Source organism: Silurus meridionalis, chromosome 17 (assembly GCF_014805685.1).
Source record: "Silurus meridionalis isolate SWU-2019-XX chromosome 17, ASM1480568v1, whole genome shotgun sequence".
Classification (NCBI taxonomy): Eukaryota; Metazoa; Chordata; class Actinopteri; order Siluriformes; family Siluridae; genus Silurus; species Silurus meridionalis.
Genome location: NC_060900.1, coordinates 23,006,984 through 23,032,657, shown reverse-complemented (window position 1 = coordinate 23,032,657; position 25,674 = coordinate 23,006,984). Strand labels below are relative to the sequence as shown.

Here is a 25,674-nt window from a genome sequence, read left to right as displayed (position 1 = left end):
ACTAAATCTGGCAAGTAGGGAATCATTACTGCCAAATGGATGAGAATTGTAGAATTGTATGCTAAAGATACATCCTTACCCTCTCCACTGGAGCAGCCCCTGGGCCGGACCCCATTGCGCACCGGGGCCCTTTGCAAATCTGCCTTCAGGAACACCTTCATGCTGCCAGGTTCCTTCTGCATGGAGTCGAAGACATCACTCACCGTGTTCACAACTTTCATCATGTTACTTTGGCTCTCGGATAACAACTGAAGCACAAGAGAGAAAGAAAAGAGATTTCTTGACATTCCAATGCTAGCTTCAACGCTAACTGTAATATGTAATGGAGGTTGTCATGCTTTAGACAGTAGGGAATGTGAGTCAGAATCTGCTGCAGGACCTGTGCAATTCCAAGTCTTAAAAATCTCAGCTCATGTCAAAAGCACCAACCTCTCCAGGGTATTGTCTTTTGTGTTTTGTGTATGTGTGCGTGTGCGTGTTGGAGTAACCATGACAGTAATGGCAGTGCATGCACTGGTCACCTTGTGAAGAAACCAGCACGTATTCATATAACACACACACATACACACACACACACACACACACACACGTCATCTTGTGCATTTCCAAAGCAATGGCGCTTATCTGTCATTTTTGAGCAGGCTGACCCACTACTAGGAATTAAAACAACAAAAAAACCCTATGAATAATACATGATAACCGCAAGGGGAAAGACTACGTGCTCTTAATAGTTAATGCTTTACCTCTACAGCAATATAGTACAGTACTGTCTTTCCCAAAGAGAGAGAAACTGTTGTTTTGTTTGTACGTACATGACAGTTTGGCCTTCGATGCAAATCTTAAAATGGAATGCTTTCTCCTACAGCCTTTAAGGGTTAGTGCTCCAGATGCTCACATCTGCATCTGTATTTAGATATGAACCCAAAGTGGAGGGTGGCCTCAGCCAGAAATAGTGTGTTTATTGGAAATTAAATATGATCCCCACTACTAGTTTATATACTCTGGAAACACTGGAAAACACAAGAAACGCCAGCACTGATTATTCTAAATTGTATGGAAATGTTTTAATCCTGTTTACAATGAATTTAATTATATACAAATTATGGAATCATTTAAATTCCATGCTTTATTGCTAATTTCAGCTGTTTTTTTTTTTATAATACATAATATAGGTAGTCTCCGACTTACGATGGAGATGCGTTCCAATTAGCCTACACAGGAGTCTTAAAGAACAGTGTTGGGTAGTATACTGTAATAATTGAACAAATTGCACTACATAATTTAGCAAGACAGAGCAATTTATTGTACTGTATGAAGTAAACAGCAAAGTTGGCAAAAGCACACACATCCTTCACTGAAGTAGAAGTACAGATACTCATGTTTTGTAAAAGTTGAAGTTCTGACTACACTTTTTCACTCAAGTTAAAGTAAAGAAGTTTGGGGTCTAAGATGTACCTAAGTAAAAAGAAGCCATTACTACTACCTGTTTTAGTTTCACGTTGGTAACTGGACCTCACATCATATTAATATATTGATACAAAATAATACAAAGGAATATTAATACTAAAGGAATGTCTCTGTTCTCAGTCATGTTTACATCGCTGACTCTCTCTGTCTCATTAACGTTAACCCCAGACTTCTTGTTGCCTCCTGCCTTGCATGTTTTTAGCTTCAGAAGCTAGCTTATGTCTGTGGTGTGTGAGAGCCATGAAATGATACACCAGTGGTAGATTAAAAGAGCCATGCAGTGACAAGAAATAAGTTGATGGGCTGAAAACGGCGCACAATGAGAAGAAAAATATCGATAATATCACCGAAAAAGATTTAAACTGAAGTAACAGGTCTGGTTTAAAAATGTAGGAAGTAGAAAATACAGAATTTTGGGTTAAAAATTTCATGAGTGAAAGTAAAAGTTGCCAAAAAAATAAATAGTGAAGTAAAATACTGATACCAGAAAAATCTACTTAAGTGCAGTAGCAAAGTCTTTGTACTTCATTATTTCCCCCTCTGCTATACAGTATATAGTGGAACCTCGGAGCTCGCGGCCTCAGCGCTCGCGACCTCGCATGCTCGCGACTTTCATTCCGACCGGCGACTCTCATTCAGATCGGCTCGTGAGCAACCGCGAGCTGCTCAAAACGCTAGTTTTAACATTTCTAATCAAGGTTTATCTCATTAAAATTGTCTAAAAAATGCTTTAAAACTATTTTTATTATGTATGGAGTGAAATAGTGTTATTTACTCATTTAAATCGATTTTGTATAGTGTTCTTTGGGTTTTTACTGGGTTGGAAGGGGCGTATCAAAAGGTCGCTAAAATTCGGAACTCGCGACCGGTCTTGGTCCCTAACCCTCGCGAGCTCCGAGGTTCCACTGTACTGTATATGTAGGTGATAATGGGCACATTATCACAAGAGCACCGGTTTGTGAGTGGAAGTTGGTATTGCTATCGTCATCGGAAGGTCTAAAATTCATAAGTGGAACTTTAACTCAACAAGCATCTGTACTAAACAAATTAGTGGGTGGGGTCTATACTGAAGAATTTCTGTTATAATATCTAATTGCTATTGAATTGAAATTTTTAATTGGCTATTGAATTGGTTCATGGCAACATGAGATTTTATCACCAGATATCATAGTGAATTTTCTTTCTATTTCTGGTAATTCCTTTGCACTGGTTAAACGATTGGAATGGGGCTTACTGAAGGGGACCTACTGAAGGTTTATGGGTTAGGGATTACATTCAACTATCTTATTCAGTAAAAAGAATGTGACTACTCATATATATATTTTTTATGTCATTTCAGGTTTTATTTGACAAGTGGGACAGTGTGTGAATCACAGTGGGTAGCTCTGCCACAATACAGCTTAAGGGTCCTCTTGAACTTAGGTTTCTGTCTATGTGGAGTTCTGCCTGTCCTCTCTTTGTCCAAAATATACTCCATACTCCATAGCCACTGTAAAATTGACTAGGATACACTGGTTACTGAAGATGTAAGAATAATAATTTGCAAAAGTATGAATGCCATAGTTCAGTAACATTTTTGATTTTATTGAGACACGTGTGCTTGACAAGCATTCTGGGCTTTTTCTTGGATATGTACAGTAATCTTCATTTTCAGAACTATATGCCCCATAATTTCCTAAAAATAGGTTTGCATAGACGTGGCCTGTCAAATCCCACGTTTAACCCTTGGATTACAGTAGGAACCCTGTGGTAGTTTTCCATAATGTTAAGAGGATTTATAATAACATTCCATTTAATTACAATGCAGAACCTGTTCGTCTGAGGCATCTGATATGCCCACCTACTGCTGTGTTAAAAACTGAAGCCAGATTTAGGCTAATTTCATGTTATTAAGGTCTCCGTCCTGTGCTGGCCCACTGTTGGCAGATAAAACTTGCTTTGATATCCGCTCTGTAATTGGCCTTTGTAAACGTTCATTGATGGTCAGTGAAACTGCCTGAGCATATTTACAATTGGTGGCTGAGTTGCATTCATTAATCATAGATACATTCAAAGCTTTTTTTCTTGCTTTCTAACACAGTGGGCATCTGAGTGTAGAACAGAACTCACACATTAAAGAAAAACAAAAACACAAAAAAAGGAGACTTCACTCGCTCGAGAGGAAAAGATTAATGAACACAACAGCGTCAGAGGAAATTGAATAGAAAATAGCAATCCAGTGCGAAGCAATCACAAGCAAAAAGAAACTATTTATACAGTATATTCAATTTGAGTCTTTTTTGTTCTTTTTTTTTTTTTAAAGAAAAACATTTTCTTGAAAATAATTTGTTGACATTTCACAGGAAATTGTCAACACAGTGATCGTCATATGGGGTGGTGTACATTGATTTGGCTTCTTCTTGGTGTCATGGTGCCTTCCAGCATGAAATAATGTTTTCACCAAAATGAGGTTGTAGTAAAGTTTTACATCAAAATGACAATTAAACACATTTCCATACGCATACAAATACACAAGCTAAACAATTATACACGCGTTCCCCCCTGAATATAAAAGACTTCCAAACCAGCCATTGCATCATCACACGGCTGCTATTAAATTTCTTTCTACGAGTTGTTTTTTTGCAACCCACAGTGTTGTGGCTTTGAACAGTTCAGCTTTATTATATTAAACCCGACAGTAAATGAGGGCTTGAAGACTGCATTATTCTTTCTCTGAAGCGTGCCATTTATAAACTCAGATTTTTTTTCCCCAGTGTCTCTGAAAATCCCTGCCAGGTTTCACATGGTCTAAATATGTAAGCGGTTGATATAAATTGGGAGGAGGCGATTGATTCAGTGCTGTGTCTGGGCTTGCACTCAAATTTGAATGTTCAAAATTAGTCTCAGTGTTGTCAGAATGTTCCTCAAGTTGATCAGTGAGAACGCTTGAGGCCAATGTAGCCTGCACTGTTGTTGGCGGAGCAGAAATGTTGCTGTTATGCCTCTGAAATTATCTTTCCAGTTTAAAAGCATGTCAGTGGCATTACTGCAAAAATATTTAGTTAAAAAAGTGCAAAAAGTTTAGACAAACTTATGGTTGATGATATGTATATTATACATTCTTTATATTCGTATATATATATATATATATATATATATATATATATATATTGCAAAGTAATTGAGAGTGTGTTAGATAAGTGAAGAAATGAGTGCAGGCAGGGTGGAGTGGGTGGAGAAGAGTGATAGCAGGAGTGATTTGTGATAGAAGAGTATCTGTGAGAGTGAAAGGGAAAGTTTATAGGACTGTGGTGAGACCTGAGATGTTGTATGGATTAGAGACAGTGGCATTGAATAAAAGACAGGAGGTGGAGCTGGAGGTAGCAGAGCTGAAGATGTTGAGGTTTTCGTTGGGAGTGGATTAGAAATGAATGATTAGAGGGACAGCGCATGTAGGAGATTTTGGGGACAAAATGAAAGAGGCCGATTGAGATCTTCTTCTTATATATATATATATATATATATATATATATATATATATATATATATATATATATATATATATACATGAATAAAAATATAAATAAAGAAATTAGCTGGATTAATTTCACAATGTGTCTGACATGGGGAAAAAACCTTTTCTTTTCTTTATTCCTCCTTAAATGTAAAGGGCACAAGCATGTTGTCTTGGTTAAACAGGTTTCTCACTACACAGCAGGAGAACAGAAAGGGTCTGACTCATCAGGCAATTACCTACAGCACTCAATTTCACATGCTGCTATGATAATTAACTATAGAATATGTTAAATGGTCCTGTAGCTACTTTCTAGACTAAAGTCTGGCTTTCACTAAAGCTGAGCTTTTACCACATATTGAGCAGTGTCAAGATCAACGGAAACACGGGCAAGAGAAGTAGACTGCTGTCTTTAATTGAATTCTAATTCCATGTTCAGGCCAAGGGAGCGCTTTATAAATATTCATTAAAGTGAATAATCAGAGCCATATATAGTTCTGGACAGGGCATACTTTTGAGAGCTACATATCAGGATCACAAGGTACCTCCAAAAGTGAGAAAATTGCATTTGAAAATGTAATTCTGACTTTGATGCAGGAGAAATGGAGACATTTTGACAGCCAGTGTCTGATTACAAATCGAATCGGTTACGCTTTTGTCGATTTCAGTACAGCACACTGCTATCTAGCAACTGGCAGTTTTAGCTTAACGGTTAAGGCTCTGGGTTACAAATCGAAGGGTCTGTAATTCAAGCCCCAGCACTGCCAAGTTGCCACTGGGCCCTTGAGCAAGTCCCTTAACCCTTTCTGCTCCAGGACCACTGTATCATCTCTGACCCCATCTTGCTAATATGCTGCAATATGCATAGAAAGAATTTAACTGTGCTGTTAAATATTTGTGACAAATAAATAAATCTATTTATTATCTATTCTATTTTACTTCACTAAAACCTGATATTTACTATGAAGAAAAAAAAACAGCAACATTTGACATCTTTAGGCAGTCGGATAATTATTTTTTTTAAATATGTTTCTTGCATTTTTTGTAACTTCATATTCCTAGTAAAAAGTATTTTCTGGTATAACTGTTATAATTGGTCGCTCTCAATCATTCTGACATTGCAGATCAGTCAGGCCAATGTGTTTGTCTCACAAACACATAATTAGTTTGCATGCACCGAGTGGTTTATTATGTTTAGTGATATTCAACCATGAATTTATATTTGCGGCATTTAGCAGACGCTCTTGTACAGAGGGACGTAGTAAAGTGCTTTGAGTCTATAGCAACGAATGAATCTACACTGGTACGCAAGATTACAAACCTTATGATAAATCAGATTACAACTCAGCAAACCTGATAAAGTGTTAGTTTAAGTGTTTCAGGAAGAGGAGGGTCTACACCTGTGAAGATAGCTAGGGACTCCGCTGTTTGGAACATCTCGGGAAACTTAATTCTACCATGTCGGTGCCAGAACAGAGAAGAGCTTTGAGGTATACTTACCTCTTACCCTGAGAGAAGGTGGTACCAGTCGAGCAGTGCTGGAGGATCTCAGGCAGCGTGGTGCAGTGCGAGGAGAGATGACGTCTCTGAGGTAAGAAGATGCTGGTCCATTTTTGGCTTTGTAGGCAAGCATCATTGTTTTGAATCTGATACATGCAGCTACTGGAAGTCAATCGGAGGGAGCGCCAAAGTGGGGCGGTATGAGAGAATTTGGGCAGGTTAAACACAAGTCACGCAGTTGCATTTTTAATCATTTGCAGTGGACAAATAGCATTCAGAGGTTGATCTGCAAGTCAGAGAAATGCAATGGTCCAGTCTTGAAATGACAAAAGACTGAATAAGCACCTGAGCAACTTGTGTGGACAAAGAAGGTCGAATTGTGTTGAGGGTAATTCCAAATACCTCCAACACACACCATTGAGTTCTTTTCACAAATGTTTAAGAATGTCTATTTATATATATATATATATATATATATATATATATATATATATATATATATATATATATATATAACAATAGACATTCTTAAACATTTGTGAAAAGAACTCAATGGTTTGTGTGTGCATTTTCCTCTTATTAAGGTATTAATAGAAGCCTTTAGTTTAATAATTTATCCCATGTATGCTGAGAAATGATTGATGTCAGCATTTACATTCCCCAAATAATGGAATGTAAATTGTAAAGGGGGGATTGTAATGGCGTACACTTTGAAATGGTGGCTCACAGGTCAATGATAGCTTCCTAACAAAATATGTATGCTTCAGGGTAACACTGTTCAACATGCTCAGACGGGCCAAGCTCACGTTTTCCATTAAAGATACTGTTTGGATACACACAGGTTTGTAAATGACATCCATCAAAACCTGCATTACAATTACTAGAAAATGCATTATCAGAGTAGAAAAAGTGTAATATCGGTTTATGAAAAACAACATCCCATGAGCGAGAGAGTAAAATTTTTAATTAAACCCTTCAGTCATAATAGTTGTGATAATTAATCCAAGTTATAACAAAGTAGTAAAATAATAATATACGTTCACAAGTAGGGGATCATAAAAAGGTCCCAAACTTAAAATGAACTCGTATATTTTTAATGGAACATTCCTCCATCGGGGTATTTTTCATCTAATGGTAAGGTGAAACCTTTCCACTAACTAGAGTTTAGGCTAAGTGCACTAATAACTCCACATCACAGCCTTTCTAAAGTTTCATATATGACACATAGTGAAACTGGAGCAGTGTTATTTAAGTTAGTGAATGTAATGGGGCTTTCTGCACTTCCTTTGGTAGTTTTTTCCAGAGGGTGAGAGAAGAAATGTTAAATGAGGCCTGAGTCTTCAGGTATCTTTAATAAACCAGAGATTGTGCTAAGTCAGATGACTTGTATAGACAGAGACAGTATAGAAATTGAAGCTGGCTACGGCTGGAAATATAAATGAGGATATATCATAGATTTTATAAATTTTAAACACCCTCCTAATATTTCATGAACAGTCCTTGTCTGTATACCACAGAATACATCATTCTACATGATTGATTAGTTGAGCTTAGCGTTCAGTAAAACTTTAGGTGTGGATTCTGCTGAGCTGGACTTTAACACTGTGAAAAAAATTGGACAGCCAATGATAAGAATCCATGTCCACTGACATCTTATTGATTAGACACAATTTCTAGGTCTTTCCCCATTCAAATAAATACTGTAGAATCCTGGAAATATAAAAAAAAAACTGCAAAGAAGTGTTGCCAATATGGCCACTGAGTAGAAAATATATTTATACGGATGTTTTTTTCTGACTTTACAGACAAATAGATAGCAAATGCACTCAGAAAATCAGCAATTTCTCTCATTTTGAATAGCTTTCAAATAATGAAGGAAGGGCAGAGAAGCCAAATGCCATGAAAGTACTCTGATTTTAGTTTAGAGGCCGTGGAAGCCCCTTAACAGTCGGTTTATCAGCTCAATTGTAAGTCACTTTAGGTAAAAGCATCTTTCAAATGAATAAATGGAGTTGAAACACTTGCATCTTGTTTTGGTAAACTTCAATCTGTCTCTTCTTCCACTAATGATGAAGTTTCTACCCACAACAACACCCTATTTTATTTGTACTATTCAACTACGTTTACCCAAGAGTCATTTAGAGGGGTTTTGGCTATTATCCATAAAGAGAAGCTGTTAAGAAATTTACAAAAATGTAAATGTACAAATCTCCTCAGGGGGTGACAGGAAACGTTGGGATCAAATTCTAAAAATATCCGCATGTGCTAGTGTGTTCTTCAATCCATTTAAGGGGGAAAAAAACCTGACAGTTCAGATGTCCTTCAAGCAAAGATTTCAAAACCCATTTCAAAACTTGCCTAAGTGAATATGACAAATTATATCCAGACAGACCACAGGGATTTATATGATGGTTCATCCCCACTGATAGAGACTCGTGTTTATTGCCTGGCTGAGGAAATTGAATGAAAATATGAGTTGAGTTCACCGCCTGAATTTATAAAAATGTTGAACAAAGTGGTGAGGCAGTTGATCCTGTCTGTCTCTCAGTCAGCTGCTCAGCTCTTAATTAACACTATTACAGGTAACACAGACGCATCTACAAATCATCACCCTACCCACGACAACAAGAACATCTTCCCAGAAGAGAGGAGGTTATTAGAAAATAAAAAGGGACTAAATGTGAAATTGAATGTTTAAAAAGCCCATATGAAGCTAGAAGATTGAGGCTGGACAAGGCTGGAGATCTGTACATTTGGGCAGCAAAAAATATCCCAAAATATCGTACCGCATATACAATGCTAGGTTTGTCTTGTTGCACTAAAATGAATATCTTTTAACATTTTTCGCATATCGCTATTGTCATTGTGAGTTCGAACAATCGTAAGTCTAACCATCGTACAGTAACTCGGGGACCACCTGTACCACAATTGTGAAATGCAAACTCACACATAGAAATAAACTGTAATAAACTCTCAAACAGGTAAAGACAAATGCATCCCTTCAACTTTGTATTTTTACTCTACTGTAAAGTGCAACTGCCAAACACATTTCTGTTGTCATTTCTGTTGTTAGCTTTTTGCATAATGTTGTGGTGTTATTTGGTGTTTAAATTTGTGATGTTGATCCCTGTGTTTTCAGATTGTGGTTTAAACTGTGGTCCTTAGTTTTTTGTCAGCTTTTTGTAGTGTAGCAAAGACAGTTCAATTCTCAACGGAATTGTAATTGGAATCGAATGAAACCTTAGTTGCCAATAAGTATGGGAAAAAAAAGAATGTTAGCTCAAGCTGTGCTCCATTGGATCTGGTCCATTCCCCCCATGACATCAACTTTTAACCTACAAGTTGAACAGAATCAGGGACTCACCTGGACAAGCCTGGCCTGCTCAGTCTGCAGCAAGCTGATCTCCTGGCTGATGCTGGTCTGGCCCTGCCTCAGTGCGCTGTACTCTGCCTTCAGCTGGCTGCCATGAGCTGAAAGTTTGGCAATTTCTTCAGCCAACTGGACGAGCAGAACGCGCTCCTGTCCTTTCACCGACTTCAGGTCTGTGTCATGGTGGCTGAGCGAGTGCAGCAGTGACGTCTGTAACCCCTCCAGTCTCAGGAAGTTGCTGTTGTAATCGGGGCAGTTGGGGTCGATGAAGATATTAATGCGGGAGCCGTCGCCTCTCTCTACAGTCACCAGGGCGTTGCCTTCATCTTGATTTGTGGTGATGAGTGGCGGAGCATCAGGGCCTGAGGCTGCCTGGGAGTGGTTCATTAAGAGTATGGTGCCTGTTACTGTAACGGCTAGTAGCACGGCAACAAAGAGGAGGATGGTGCACAAAAGGTAGCTACAGCTCGTTCTCTGAGAGAGAAAAAAAAGGAATGCAAAAGATAGAGGGAAAAGAGACAGGACAAAATAGGTATTAGAGAAATAAAAAGGATTTAAAATGAAAGTATGTAGAGACAGCATTTAAAAGTATCTGAAGCCCAGAGCTGCCAAATCCAGAGACCCTGTTTATCTGTTTTTATGCTTTGAAGACATCATGTCCAGTAGTGGTCATCAAAATGAACAAATCTTTTATTTCCTTTGATCAGAAATAAAATAAAATGTAAACCTTTTCAATAAGCAGATCCTCCAACACGTCTACATACAAGAACTTTGACTATAGTTCCAAAATTAACTCTATATTGTTTGTTGTGTATTTTGTATTTTTTAAAGTTAAATTTGATTTTTTTAAATGCTCAAAGTGTGAAGAGGAGACTAAACAAATCTGCGGTCCGTCACTTTATACGTTCCTGAGCAAATTCAGATTTTAACTATTTTCCGCACATAAAAAATTATTGCATTCGGTACACATGTGTACCGAACCGAAAGAACTGTACCAAAAAATTTGTCCATTGCATCTTTACGAGTTCTTGAATAAACAAACACTACAGATGACACAGACACGCACATGCATGCTAAAATTTGGATGCTTTTCCTCTGAGATCTATATACTATATACTATCTATATAATATCCACTATATGTATTTACCTAAAATAAACAAAATTTAAAAGAAAGAAAAAAAAAAACGGGTGCAGAACTCTCAAATGCTGGGAAAAAATTTATGATAATTATTTTCTCTTCGTCCCCGTGGTGAAAATCATTACACTTTAGGCGTCGCGAGCTGAATTCCTATTACCCTGCTGTGTGCTGACTGTTTACAATGCACCCATGGAGAGAAACTAACCACAACAAGCCTGCAGCCCCCTTTCCTTCACACTCCACTGCGCCGAATCTTCTTCAGTCTCCTCAGTCTCTCTTTTTTTAATGATAATAAATATGCACAGAAGACGCCGATCGGCAATCATCATTAGGCTGAAGAAGTAAAAAGCAGTTTCTGCAGAATAAAGCAATAACATCTGATGTCTGCTGGGATTAGGAAACCTTGTCTCCAGGTCCTCACACGACTAACGAGACCATCGCATTTGGCTGGGAAACAAAAAAGGCTTGCGCAAAGGTGTGAGGACTAATGCAAGTTATGGCCTTGACTCCTTCCTACAAGTATACAAGTCACGCAGAACGTTGTAGAAAATCAATAGAAGTATTTAAAAAGAAACTCCAACTTTTCAAAAAAAGATACTTCTTGTTCCACATTTTCTTGGGCTCTCCAACCACTGCTTTGTTACCAGGTACTGTATGGTAATGTGAATGCCCCAGTCTTTTGGTTGGTTCTTTTTTTTGTTGTTGCCTAGATAAAAAAAAAAAGAAAAAAAAAAAAGTGGTAGCTGATATAATGTAACAATACAGAAGGATGAGTGTTACTTCAATGCCATGGTTTTCTTTCAAGCTGCCTGATCAAGACATGCTTATCTACTCTTGGTTCCTCTGCTTCCTAGATTTCAAATTGGTGGTAGGGGATGGTAAGATTTAAGCGCTTCAACATATCAGTTAACACTTCTTATTCTTATTCTTATTCTTATTCTTATTCTTCTTTCGGCTTCTCCCATTAGGAGTCGCCACAGCGGATCATTGGTCTCCAAACCACTCTGTCCTCTACATCTGCCTCTTTTAAACCAACTACCTGCATGTCTTCCCTCACCACATCCATAAACCTCCTCCTCGGCCTTCCTCTTTTCCTGCTTTCTGGTGGCTCCATTCTCAGCATTCTCCTACCGATATACCCCATGTCTCTTCTCTGCACATGTACAAACCATTTCGCCTCTCTCACTTTGTCCCCAAAATGTCCTACATGCCCTGTCCCTTTAATAAACTCATTTCTAATCCTGTCCATCGTCGTCACTCCCAACGAAAACCTCAACATCTTCAGCTCTGCTACCTCCAGCTCCACCTCCTGTCTTTTACTTAATGCCACTGTCTCTAAACCAGACATATCAGTTAACACAGTGATGCACAAATTGGCATTTGTCTCGGGATGCATTGTTTTTAACATATCTGCATCGGTAAAGCGATTTATTTTTATATAAATATTAGTAGCTGCTCTACACTTTTATTATTTAAAAAGTGATCAAAATATTGTGTACTGATTCTCAAATGCGTTCTCCCAGCACCGCTGCTGCTATGTGAATATGACGTATCACTATAGAGACCGAGGTGTGTCCTGAGAGTAGAGCTGCATCTTCCTGGAGACAGAACGGGAAAAAAAACGGCTGGTTTTATTTAATATTTTTCTTTTCTTTTTTTTTTGCACTACAAAGGCTTGTTTGTAAAAGGGCCATGAGTTAGATGTCAGAAGGCACTTACTGTAAGTAAATTTATGATTTCCTGTCTGTTTAAACCAAAGAAATAAAAGCTAACTTTCGTATCATATATTAAATTGCATAGCATCATATTTTTTCCCTTGCATCATATTGCATTGAATGGCATTTTGTTGAATCAAACTGAATTCGGATCACACTGAATGGTACTGGGGGTGAATCGTATCGCATTGCATCGGTAGTTGCTTCTTATGTATCTTTAATGCATTATTTCGCTGAGTATGCATCATGATGAGGCCTCAGTTATTGAGATGCACATATATATCATGGTTTCCCTGTAAATAATGAAAGGCCTGTGTTGAACAAATTCCAAACTATACCATAATTACATTAGTAATGTTTCTTGCACTTGTGCAGCATTTAAAAACGAAGACTTGATTAGTATATGATTCGATTCTAGATGAGGACGTGATCCCAGAAGTCTACTGTGGGAGGCCTTTGGCAGACAAACTCTGACTTAGTCAGATGGTATGCTATGCTACCCTTCTTTGCATGTGTCTTAGCATCCTTTTAATTAAAGAGCACCTCTAGGGGACAGGGAGAGCAAAGAGCCTTTTAAACATTTTACTAGCAAATGCCAATCAGGATACCAATCAGGGAGCCAGTAACTGTAGACATACCCACAAAAATAACACACCCACACTACCAGCAGCACCCTGCTCCTCTGGCCAATATCGGCTCGAGATCATGAGGCCATGCTCAACCAGGCATGGACAATATTTTGATAAGAGCTTTTATTTGTCATCAGTGAAGCAACACTGCAAAAGCAAAGCACATGAGGATAGAGCGAGGGGTGTCTGAACTAAAAGCATAGCAGAATTCGACTGTTCAGCTCATCTTTCTGTGGCGCTGCTCCAATAGCAGTGCGACACCAAAAATCACTGAGGGCAAAACCAGAGCAGAATATACAAAGTGGAAGAGCACTCAATGATTACTCAGGTTCAAAAGAGTCACACAAAGACACCTTCAGTCAGTCTTGCCTCCCTTTTGCTTTTAAGCTTAAATAAAGTGCAGGTGCTCTGGAAGAAAAGCCTTATTGAGGAGATGGGTAGACAGATAAAGAGGCACAGTTTCCTTTCAAGCAATCAATTCTATCACCATGTGACGTTTTTTTTTAAATTGTCCAAATCAATATTGTGTCATTAAAAATGTGCAATCCTGATATTCCTTCCAAATAGCCTCGCTTTTTATATCAAGATTGAGAAAATCCAAGGCGTTTGCACTCTATTACTGAGACTAGGATTTTGTGGGGTCTGACTGACAATGGTTCTCTTCCCTAGATACATTGATTGGTTTTGTATTTTCAACTTCCTGAATAGCCAGTGCTATTGGTCTAATGGTGAGTGGTCTAAATAGTGGCTTACACAATTATGGGCCATTGAATGAGTGTCTTTTGGCGCAGTGGTTCTGAGGCTGCTTTCAAATCTATTTTGTTTGGTGATGAACACTTCAAAAGCGCTCAGTACTTAGTGACTGCTCTGCATTACGACTTAGAATATAATTGTGAGGTAAAGAGTAATCAAGTCTAAGAGCAAACCAGTGAGGTTTTCCTTTTCCACCTACTATCACAGCACCAACCACCTGGAAAAGTGCAAGGAAGATATATTATTGTTTTATTGACCATAATCACTGAGATATACTTTTGCACTAATAAACGGTGGCAACAACTATACCATTCTGCATTTCCTCTAAAACAAATTTCCTGAAGCGCAGCAATAAAACATTCCAAAAAGCACAAGCAATGTCACTGACAGATAAAACAACACCCCCATATAAAAACAATTTGGTGTGCGTGAAAACTGTCGCAATATGCAACCGACCGAACCGAATGAAAAGGTGTCACAAAATCACACAAAAATAATTCTCTTGTACAGAAAACAAATTCAGTGTTAGAATTGGACCATGGTTCATTAGGGACAATAATGCACTTGTTATGAGTAGCAGGATATTAAAAATGACCTTTCATGAGCGTCATGTCTAGAACTGCATCTCTATATAGGTTGCAATATGTTGCATCACTCACACATTGCAATCTCTTAGTCTTCCAAAGACAAAAACAGATAATCCACTGCAATATGTCCAACATGTTTCATTTTTATATAGATAAAGGCTTTAGCTGATATCTGTGTGATGGCTGGATCTGCGCTGGATCCCCGGGCTTCTCATATAACCGAGAGGAGGCCAGAAATAAAATCAAAACACAGATCCACCTGCCAACTACACAAGCTACAGACCTCGCTGTGGCTTCCTCATTATATTACAGGCCAGACAGAGAGCTCGCTTTCGCATACGACTCGTTCAATAGGATACGTGCTATAGCCTTTAGGATTAGATAACCAAGAATCTCAGCTCAGGAAGCAAATCATTGGATTGTTTTGCACTTCTAGTGCAAGTGTTCTTCAATCTGGATAATGATTTGAATCTTGGACTATATGGACAAAAGTACTGAGACACCAGACCTTTTCTGCCATATGTGCTTTCTCTCACAATTGTACAGGACGTCTTTAGATGCGGTGTAATAAAATTTGGTGTTCACTTGATCTTCGAAACCCAAACCAGTTCCAGCATGGCAATGTTCCACCTTGTGCACAAAGCGAGCTCCATTAACATATGGTTTACATTTGTTTACATAGCTTTACATAGTTTGGAGAGGAGGATCATGAGTGGCCTGCTATTGAGCTATGACCTCAACCCTACTGAACACCTTTGGGATGAATTGGAACACTGACTGAACCCCAGACCTCCTCACCTACATCAGTACCTGCCTTTACTATCACCTTTGTGGCTGATGAACACAAATGTCCACACATTCCAAAATCTAGTGGAACATCTTCCCAAAAGGGTGAAGGAAATTATAAGAGCAAATTGCTACTAAATGTGGAATGCACTTCTTAAAAAGCACATACCACACTTATGACCAGGTGTCTGCAAACCTTTGGCAATATATTGACAGCTGAATTGATGTAAAATCCGAACAGACAGAAGTTTATTTTGCTACCTTATTTTAGTGGATCAGAGTCTCCAGTGACTGGTGGTCTAGAGTTTGGTTGTCCCTGCCTTTAGGCTAAAACCTGGACACAGATACATTATGCAAGATAAAAACCTGTATAAAATGCATAATAATTAATACAAGATCAGTGTTTTGCAACAATCTTCCCCACATTCAAATCCAGTTGTAAATTCCATGTATGGTAGTGGTAGTGGTTAAGGGTTAGGGCTGCTGATCTGGAGGTACAGTACGTGAGTCCAAATCCCAGCACTGCCAAGCTTCCAGAGTTGGATCCATGAGCTTGACCCTTATCTGTCATCTGCTCAGTTTGTATTACAATATTGTAATTAACCTTGGATAAACATGCCAGCTACATGTAATACATGTAAATCTGACTGATGCACATGGGTGAAAACTGTTTTTTTATCCCTGGTGTGGCTGTGCATATTTACACAGTTTAAAAAATAGGAGTGCAGAATAAAAGGAATAGCTTTGCAAATGTATGGCTTCTTATTCTCTCAGAGCACATGGTGTACTGCTTGCGGATTTGAGACCAGTGAGTGCCAACAGGAGCTGGCAAGCAGAATGGCACTGTGCTTAGAAATGTTTCAAATTCACTCTCTATTAGAGCAGGACATTTAGAAATAGATTTTCTGTACAAGAAGGCAAATTTCTAGAGGATAAAAACCCCAGTTAATATCCAGTAGTGGACAATAATGAAGTAAATGTAATTAGCTACTGTAATTTAAGTAGCTTTTAAATGTATCTGTACTTTATTAAAGTATTTTTATTTAGGGATACTTTTACTTCACTACATTTCAAAGTCAAATATTGTACTTTTTTTACTCAACTTCATTTAGCAAAATCAGTTGCATTTGTATTTATGAGTGGATAAAAACTCAACTGGAAAAAAAAAGGTTTTGTTTGACTCATTAAAATCATTCTATTATTAGATTGGTGTGCTAAGAGTAACATTAGAGTCTTTTTACATAAACTGAGTTGATTATGCAAAGAGTCTTGTAATAAAAATGATAATAGGAAACATTAGAGCCATCATAAATCATACTTTTGTATTTTTTATTCAAGTCAAAGTTTAAAGGGACACTTTTACTGGAGTAATATTTTACAGAGTGTATCTCTACTTAACTCAGGTACATGGTTTGTGTACTTCACCACTGCTGATAACAGGTTTCAGTGTAGTAAAATAAAATTTAATTAGTAGTATGTAACTCTTGTAAAATTTGAAATGGCCCGGTAACATACGTTTTTGTTCTTGTGATCCAGAGCAACATTTACAGAGCAAGTAGTTAAATAATGTGGAAAAATCCAATCTAAATTCCCCATTTTTCTGTACCGATTTCCCCTGTAGCTTGTCTCTAATGTAATATACAGTATGTATGTACATTAACGTGCACCAGAAAGATGCAAGAACCAAAGCAAACAGCCAAAAACTGATACACACCCTCCAAATACCAAGACTTTTTTTTTGCTCTGCCTTGGAGAGCACAGCTTCATTAGCTGGATTGAGATGATAAATGCATAAAAAAGGGGACTGAGAACTCGATCATACTTCAGGCAGTCAAAAACAAACTGCTCCAGTTTTTCCTCTCCCATGAGTCCTTAACCTGAACAGTTAACACACTTTTTTTTCTTTCCCTTCTTTTTCAGACACCACAAATAGCCAAATGCATAAGTGGAAAAAGATCATCTTTTCACAATAGCATAAGAAAGCCATAAAAACATCCGCTATCGTTTATGATTATCTTCACTTTATAAAGCCTTGGAGTCTTGTTGAGTAAAGTGAAATATCTTTTCATTGTTTCTCGTAAGACAATAATATGACTAGCCACTAGCTAATTCAAGTAATCAATCCAGACACAAAACCAGATGTAAACCATGTTGAGATTGCGGATTATATCCCCATATTACAGTTCGGTCAGTGCTCATTCTCATGAGCGCTCATTCTCGGAAGCTTGAGTGTTCAGCAGTTCAGATACATGAACATTCTGAACCATTGCTTGTAAGAATATTTTCAATATTTGCACAAACGACAATTAGGAACAAGCTGCTGAAACTGAAGCACACACACTCTCTGAAAACAAAATGCTAAATTGTACCCCTGCTTGTGATTTGGATTGTAACATTCAAATTCACCAAAAAATGTGATTTTAGAGTATCCTCAAAATCAATTACTATCATGGTCCTTAATGTTTATTACTCAATTCATTCTGTGAATAAACAAACATTTACTTGATAAGGTAAAGGATAGATGTACTAAAGGTAAAGAATTTATACATCGACTACAGGTAGTAAGTTTGCTTATGTAAATGTCACCATGGCCTATACAGCATAGACATAGACAGGATTGATGTGCATCTCCATAAGTGAGGCCGATCCGATTCGCCTCTCGATGCATAGTCAGCGATACGATACATTAAAGATACATAAGAAGCAGCTACACTCCTACTACGATGCAGTGTGATCCGATTTAGATATGATTCAACACAATGTGATTCAATGCAATGTGATGCAATGGAAAAACATGATGTTATGTAATTCTATATAATGTACAGATAGTTCGCTTTTATTTCTTTGGTTCAGACAGGCAGCAAAGTGCCTTCTGACTTCTAACGCATGGCCCTTTTACACAGGTCAAAAGCAGAAAGATTAAATAAAACCAGATGTTCTTTTTCTGTTCTGTTTCCAGGAAGATGCAGCTCTACCTCTGCCATGTTAATCTGTATTCTTAGGTGACTGTCAGGACACGCCTCGGTCTTCGTAGTGTTGTAGTACGTCATATTCACGTAGCAGCATTGGTGCCGAGAGAACGCGCTCGAGAAAGATTTTGTGAGGAGAAATCGATCTGCATATAAAATAACTTTCTTTGGCTTCTCCCGTTAGGGGTCGCCACAGCGGATCATCCGCATGTTTGATTTGGCACGTTTTTACGCTGGATCCCCTTCCTAACACAACCCTCCCCATTTATCCAGGCTTGGGACCGTCACTAAGACTAGCTGGGGTCGGTTCTCTGACGGGAGATCGAACCCGGGCCGCAGCAGTGAGAGCGCCGCATCCTAACCACTAGACCACCATGGGACCTGATTTACATATAAAATATTGGTCTCAAATGATTAGTTACTGTCTAATAAATAAAAGCGCATTTACTAATAATCACATATAAATAAATCTGTTTTTACCGATGCAAATATGTTCAAAACGATCCTTCGCGGTACAAATGGCAACTTGTATCCGATGCAAACTTTTTAAAATCGATGCATTACATTGTTAACTTTTTATGCTGATTCACCTGAATCTTTCCATCCATCAGTAATAGACAGATTTACACTTTCACTGCTTTGTTATTTGGGCTTTACTCAATGGTAAGCTCCTTTTTGCTTCAAGGCCAACAGTTTGCTCAAATACAAAAATCGTTAACGCCAGCATTTCTGTTGCCTTTGCTTACAAAAGTCTCTATAAAAAAATCTAATTTGGAAAATATAAGTAAATACAGCCATTAGATAATAAAATGTAAAATCCTATCATATTCCGCTATGGAAATAAGATGCAGAGCCTGGATTTGTTTCAAAAGGAGCTTATGTGCTTATAATTTTTTTTGTAGAACATTCTGTAGAACTGCAATATCAAGCAATTTATAAACCAGACTGTATTTTCTTTCAATTCTATATTATCAAATATTGTTATTGTTTAGTTTTTGTTGGTTTTAATAAAAAACTATTTGAATAAAAGCTTACTAAGCATTGGTATCATTTCATATCATTTCGATGATGTGAAGAAGTGGGGGTCCAATCTAATGCACAGAAGGTCGGCATGCCTGAAGGTTTTCCTTGAGTTCATCTTGACCTTCAGTTGATTATTATGTGGCTCCTGTTTGCTTAAAAAGGAAACTTGTTGTCACAGAGGCACTTTGTGGATCAGATTGGACACCCATGACACACAGTATGCACCACGGTCGTGCATTATGTCGTATTATTGTTATATTCTATTATTCTTATATTCTATTATTGTAATTAAGTTCTGATAATGTTTCAGTTCATACTAGACAATCGAACGTGGTTTATTCACAATAATTATCTTAATTCGCCTGTAATGCTTCATAATTGTAGATCTGATATAGGAAAATGACATAGAATTAATCATCTAAACTCAGCTCTTATTAGCGTAGATCTGGCAGCACGTTCTCGCTGTAGCTTCGAGGGTGGTGCCATTATGTCACTGTCAGAAGTAATTCAACTGAACGTTCATCATTCCATCAGAGATCTTTTTATCTCAGCTATTTGTCACCTTTCACAGAGTGGTCAATAAGGAACCTTTCTCACTGAGAGCCTTGAATTGCTCATGCGTGCACTGGCAGTAAAAAGTACATGTGACGGTATTTACTGGGACGTGGCTTGAGGACACCTAGTACTTTCACGGCATCTCGGAAATGGCCGCTCGCTATAAGGTTGGAAAATAAGTGCAGAAAACTGTCCTGGAAATAACAGTCATCTACGGCTGGCGTCTACCTGCAAAGTTTTCATCATTACATTTTAAACCTAGCAGTGCTGCTAACCTCTTTTAGCTCTGTATGGCTTTGGGTCATGTTGGGTTTGCACCTGTGTGTGTTACGGACTTTGCTCTCGCATATGAGCAGGTCATGTACGCTGAATTGGTATATATTTGGTATAAAGTGTATACCACGTTTTGTAATCCCTGTTTAATATGAAGGCTAGACATAAGCTCATAAGTCACATGCAGAACTTCGTTTATACCGCGGTGCCGCTGAATTCTTGAAACTGTTTGGTCAGCAGGCTCTGACTGAAGTTTTAATTCCAAAGCAGATATATTAATGTGCTCCTTCTAATACGTGTTCTCATTGACATACCTGAAATAGTAATGCTTTCTGTAAGGAGATGCTTTTTTTGGAATTTTAGAAGGAGTCTCCCATTTCAGACCTCTATAACAGTCAGAGGAAAAGTTTTCACTTTTTCTGTAGAAATTCCTTCTGAGTATGAACACTTGCTGTCATGGGAAAATAATCAGCTTCGAGGTGAAAACAATAGCTTGAGTTTTTGAGTCACGGTTCATTGCAGTGTTTTATTTCTATTCATAAGGTAAATATTTATCAAATTGATATGCAGTAGTACCTCGAAACTCGTCGGCTGCGGAACTCAAATTCGGTACTTGTCACGCTATGAGAGATGAACAAATTACACAAATCATGTACTTGAGTTAAAGTGGAGATGCACTAATTAAAATATTACTCGAGTAAAAGAAAAAAGTGCTCCCTTTAAACTTTCACTTGAGTAAGAGTAGAAAAGTAAAAGTTTTTGCCTGCAAATTTACTATGAATTTTTATGGCTATATTGTTCCTATTATCATTTTTGTCATAATCAGCAAATGTATGGGAAAAGACTATAATGTTCCTCTAAGCCCAAGAATCTATTAATAGAATGATATTAATGAGTCAAACACGGATTGATAGCTAAAAAAATTATCATGAGAATAAAACCTTCTGTTAAACTACTTGTGGCAAGTTCAAGTCAGGAGATTCTTCCATCATTTATTCTTCTCAAAATGTTCTGCTTGATGTTAAACTGATGCTGAACTGTATGTTGGTGATAAGTAGAAACCACCAAGCGACAATCAAAACAAGTTTAAAACAGAGCGTGCGCTCGACCCTGACTGGTGAATTGCTGCATGTTTGAGCAGTTATCTTTTTATCCTCATAAATAAAAAGAAAAGCCTGATTTCGCAAAAAAGTAGTTGAGTAAAAAGTACGATATTTGACTTTAAAATTAAGTGAAGTTAAAGTAAAAGTTTCCCCAAATATAAATAATTCAGTAAAGTACAGATAGGTTAAAACGCTACTTTAGTAAAGGAATGAATTACATTTACTTTGTTACTGTCCACCACTGACGTACCACCGACTCTCATGATGAAACTCATGAATGCTTCAGTCTTGTGGTAAAACAGATGCATGAAGAGTCTTATATTAGCTTGTGACCAGTGCCATAAAGTGCCCTCCAAAGCGTTCTTTTTTATGCATTCGGTGCAATTTAAGCCTAAATCATGGGTCCTAAAGTGGTTAAAAATACCAACAAAAAGCCTGAAAAAGATAGTAATAAGGCTAAAAGGCAAATAAAAAGAACCACAATGGAAGTGAACAAAGAGATCATAGTAAATCAAGTATAAGGGCGGGATGATTGACTCTAATTATTGCTATGTACAGTATCTACAGTATCTGATTACAGTATTTCTTTGTATGCCTGTCAAAAAACATCACTTTACAATTTGCCAAGTAAAAAGTACAATTTATACTTATTTATACAGTACAGTACTGCATAAATAAATACTTGTTCAGTACGCATCCAGCACTCAGAATGAATTACTGACTAGTACATAGTTATTATTGTATTAATATATGATATTTATTATGCCAGGGTTGGAATTGAGTTATAAAATCTGTTTATAAATGAATTATAAACACTAAAATTGTAAAGCATGATGACAGCTTGTTGTGCAATAGTTTCTGTATCAGTATCTGTATAGTATGTTATAAAGCAGATTATTGTTACATGATGCCTTAGAGCATTAATTCCTACAATGTGCTAATGAACAGATATTATAGTGCTGCTCTCTCTCTCTCTTTCTCTCTGTCTGTATCTCCGTACGTGTGTGTGAATGTGAGGCAACACGGATAGTGTCCATTTTCAGCAGGTTTCCTCGGCAATGCAATCCAAGGACAACGATTTGTCTTTCAGGCCGGCACCTAGGCTGTGGAAATCATTGCAGGATGTGCATAACTGTCCTATCGCTTTCTCTTTCTCTCTTGTTTTTTTATTTTTTTTTTCTCATCTTTCCTTTCTCTCTTTCTGTGCTCCCACTGGACCGGTAGAAAGCACACAGCCCCAGCCTGCTCTGTCTCGCTCAGTGGATCAGAAGCATAGAAGGACAAAAGATTAACTTGCACACACACGATTGCACCCATATCAGAGACAGACACATACACTGCACCATTTTATTTATATATATATATTTTTTCATCTGCGATGCCTTACACACCAGAAGAGAGGCTGAGGAAAATAAGAGATTCACTAAACATCCACCTGTGTCTGTAACACACGCATTAATTCATTCCATCAGCTGCGTTTATTCCAAAACGGATATAATAGAGGTTTGAGCTGAGTACTTGAGAGATTGATGTTCTATAGAAATCTTGGGATTTGACCTCATAAGCTTCTAATCATTAGCATAGAGCTTTAACCAACGGAGGCTGATTTATACGTCTACAAAACCACATTACAGTTAGGACACAGAAAAGTGCAGAGCTCACAGTGGCTTAAGGTTTCAAGGTGAACAAGGCAGGTTCATCTGTGGTGCAGTGCAGCAAGCAAGCGCTGATTTGTTAAGCAGAGAACTGAAGCATTATGGGACAAGGCCAGACAGTCCTCTATTTAAAAACCCAAAAGCCATGGCGATTTAAGAAAAGTAAAGGAAACAGCTTTTTACTTGCCACATATACACTACAGCACAGTGAAAGCCATTCTACATATAACCTAGTTTGTTAGGAAGCTTGGATCAGCCATCATACAGAGAGCAGAGAGCGTTAAGGGCCTAACTCAAAGGTGCAACAGTGGCAGCATCGGCAGTGCTGTAGCTTGAATCCCCAAACTTTTTAACTGTAACCCAGTAACCCAAGCTATTACTTCCCCCTAAATACCTTTAATGACACATCTGCACTTTGAAACACTTTGTAAGGGTTGTCACAGAATTAATTGAAACTCTGAGTCGACTTATTTGAAACTTTCAACACCATGTTCACTTCAACGTTACCCATAGTGCCGTTCACCTACAAGCTGAAAATGGTGCCCTTTATCCATCACTACCTAAAGGGGGTCCGTGCAGTCCAGTTTCTTTACTTCCTGTAGCTTAAAGAGTTTGGATTCCAAAGCTTGAACGTGGTAGCTCTGTAGGTAAACCATTGGACTTTGGATCCCAAGGTCACATCCCAGCCACACCAAGCTGCTATTCCTGGCCCCCTGAGCAAGGCCCTTAACTCCATAGCTGCTCAGCTGTATGAATGAGATAAATGTTAGTAAGCTCTGTATAAGGGCATCCCCAAATGCCATAAATGTAAATTCAAAACGTCAGCAGTAATGCTAATATACCAATTAAAGCCATCACACTTCTCATCTCTTGGATTGCTGACTAGACAAGCCTAGTTAATTACGTTTGCCTTCTGAAAGTACAATACAAACTGTACAAAATGAGTAGGAAAAAAAGTTTCACATTCTATTAAACACTTTTAAGTGCACTATCAATGTCCTCCATGGCATGATAAACACCAACAAAAATTAACCAAAGAATTAGCACAAAGGATAACTTTCATTATGTGTTTAATGTAGCATTTTTATTTAATAAAATGTACCTCAAATTATTTTGACTGTTTCAATGGCACTAAAATCTTTTTATCTACACTCTTTTTTTCTGTTTTCCTACATTTAGCACTGCCCAGTAGTACACATACTGTAATACATTCAAGTACGTTGGCAGAACCCTATACAGCTATCCACCCACAATACTCTTACGCGTTGGCAGAAAATAAATCAGTCATGAGCCACCACTGATCTGAGAAGAAAGCAATAGCTTTCATTGGAGTCAAAGCTTTAACTACAAGCAGCTTGACCTTTTGCTATGAGTACATTGCTAGTGTAGCATGAGAGAATCACGTAGGAAGATTGTGGCAATGTATTAGAGAGAGATATATTTCATTAATCCAACGAGGGAAATGTTATCACTTATCCCAGGTTGTTATTATGTTGTTGTCAGAAGACATGATAAAGTCCCTTGAAGCTTTAAAAGGGCCTTACTCAAGGGCATTTATTCCTCTTAAAATGTTCTGCTTGCTGTTGTACTGATGCTGAACTGTATGTTGGTGATAAATAGATGCCACCAACCGGCAATGGCGGTTCTAGCTTGAATGATGTTCTGGGTGAACCACGTCACGACCCAACATCTCCCCCATTAATTAGTTTCTGCTTTAGCTACCGTCACTGGATGAATAAGACATATTATCAGAGCAGTCCACAAATCTGGGTGCAATTCTGAGATGTATAAATATCACCCTAAATGCGTTTATTGCACAATTAAATACACACGTCATCAAGAACTATACAACTCCTTGACGTCACCCAACCCTTGCCTCTCCTTTCTGAGTGTATAAGTGAGGGAACTTCTTCTGGCGGTGGGTGCACACTCCCAGTCCCGACCACGTTCTCTTACCGTGACGATATAGTAATTGACATGACAGTTTAAATGAACGGTAAATAAAAACGTTTTGAATGTACAGTAACGAATTACATTTATTTGTTACTCTTCACCACTGCCTTTAATGCAATGCTGGCAGCACTTATGCATTTGTTTTTTGAAGCCAGCTTCTGTACTTGACACCAAGAACGAGAGCTTGCTACTTTGATGGAACCTTGAGAGGCCTGTTCCAAGTGAAACCCATCTTGGAAAACCTCTGTATGACCCCAGCCACTGTACAGTGTATATATATATATATATATATATATATATATATATATATATATATATATATATATATATATATATATATATATATATATATATATATATATATATATATATATATATATATATATATGTTGCCGCGCCTTGCATAACTGCATGAACTCTTATGACCCGTAGAAAAAATGAGACTCAGACTGGCTGCCCTGCAATCAAGTGGCAAATGCTATAGGGCGGATAAATGATAGAGCAACATCTAAAAATCTTTTTTAATGGCACGTCATCTACCTATAATACCTTTGCAATCTGCCAGTTGACCGAGATTAACCTATTGGGCACCCCTGGTCTAGAACCAATGCTAGCTTGTGTATCTACAGTATGGCCTTGTAAATGCATTTAATAAATGTTCCATTCTACTCTTTCAAAGTCCATTTAAAATAAAAAAAAAACAA

General features: G+C 37.8%; 1 protein-coding gene across 1 annotated transcript in view; it reads right to left on the bottom strand.

The window, feature by feature from the left end:
* fibcd1a (fibrinogen C domain containing 1a) overlaps window positions 1-25,674 on the bottom strand; it is a 94,771-nt gene that overhangs the window by 54,845 nt on the left and 14,252 nt on the right. Inside the window, exons 2-3 of the mRNA XM_046870441.1 lie at window positions 9,825-10,304; window positions 80-248 (exon numbers count right to left, since the gene is read on the bottom strand). Coding sequence (XP_046726397.1) covers window positions 80-248; window positions 9,825-10,304 — 649 coding nt within the window. The remainder of the gene's footprint in view (window positions 1-79; window positions 249-9,824; window positions 10,305-25,674) is intronic.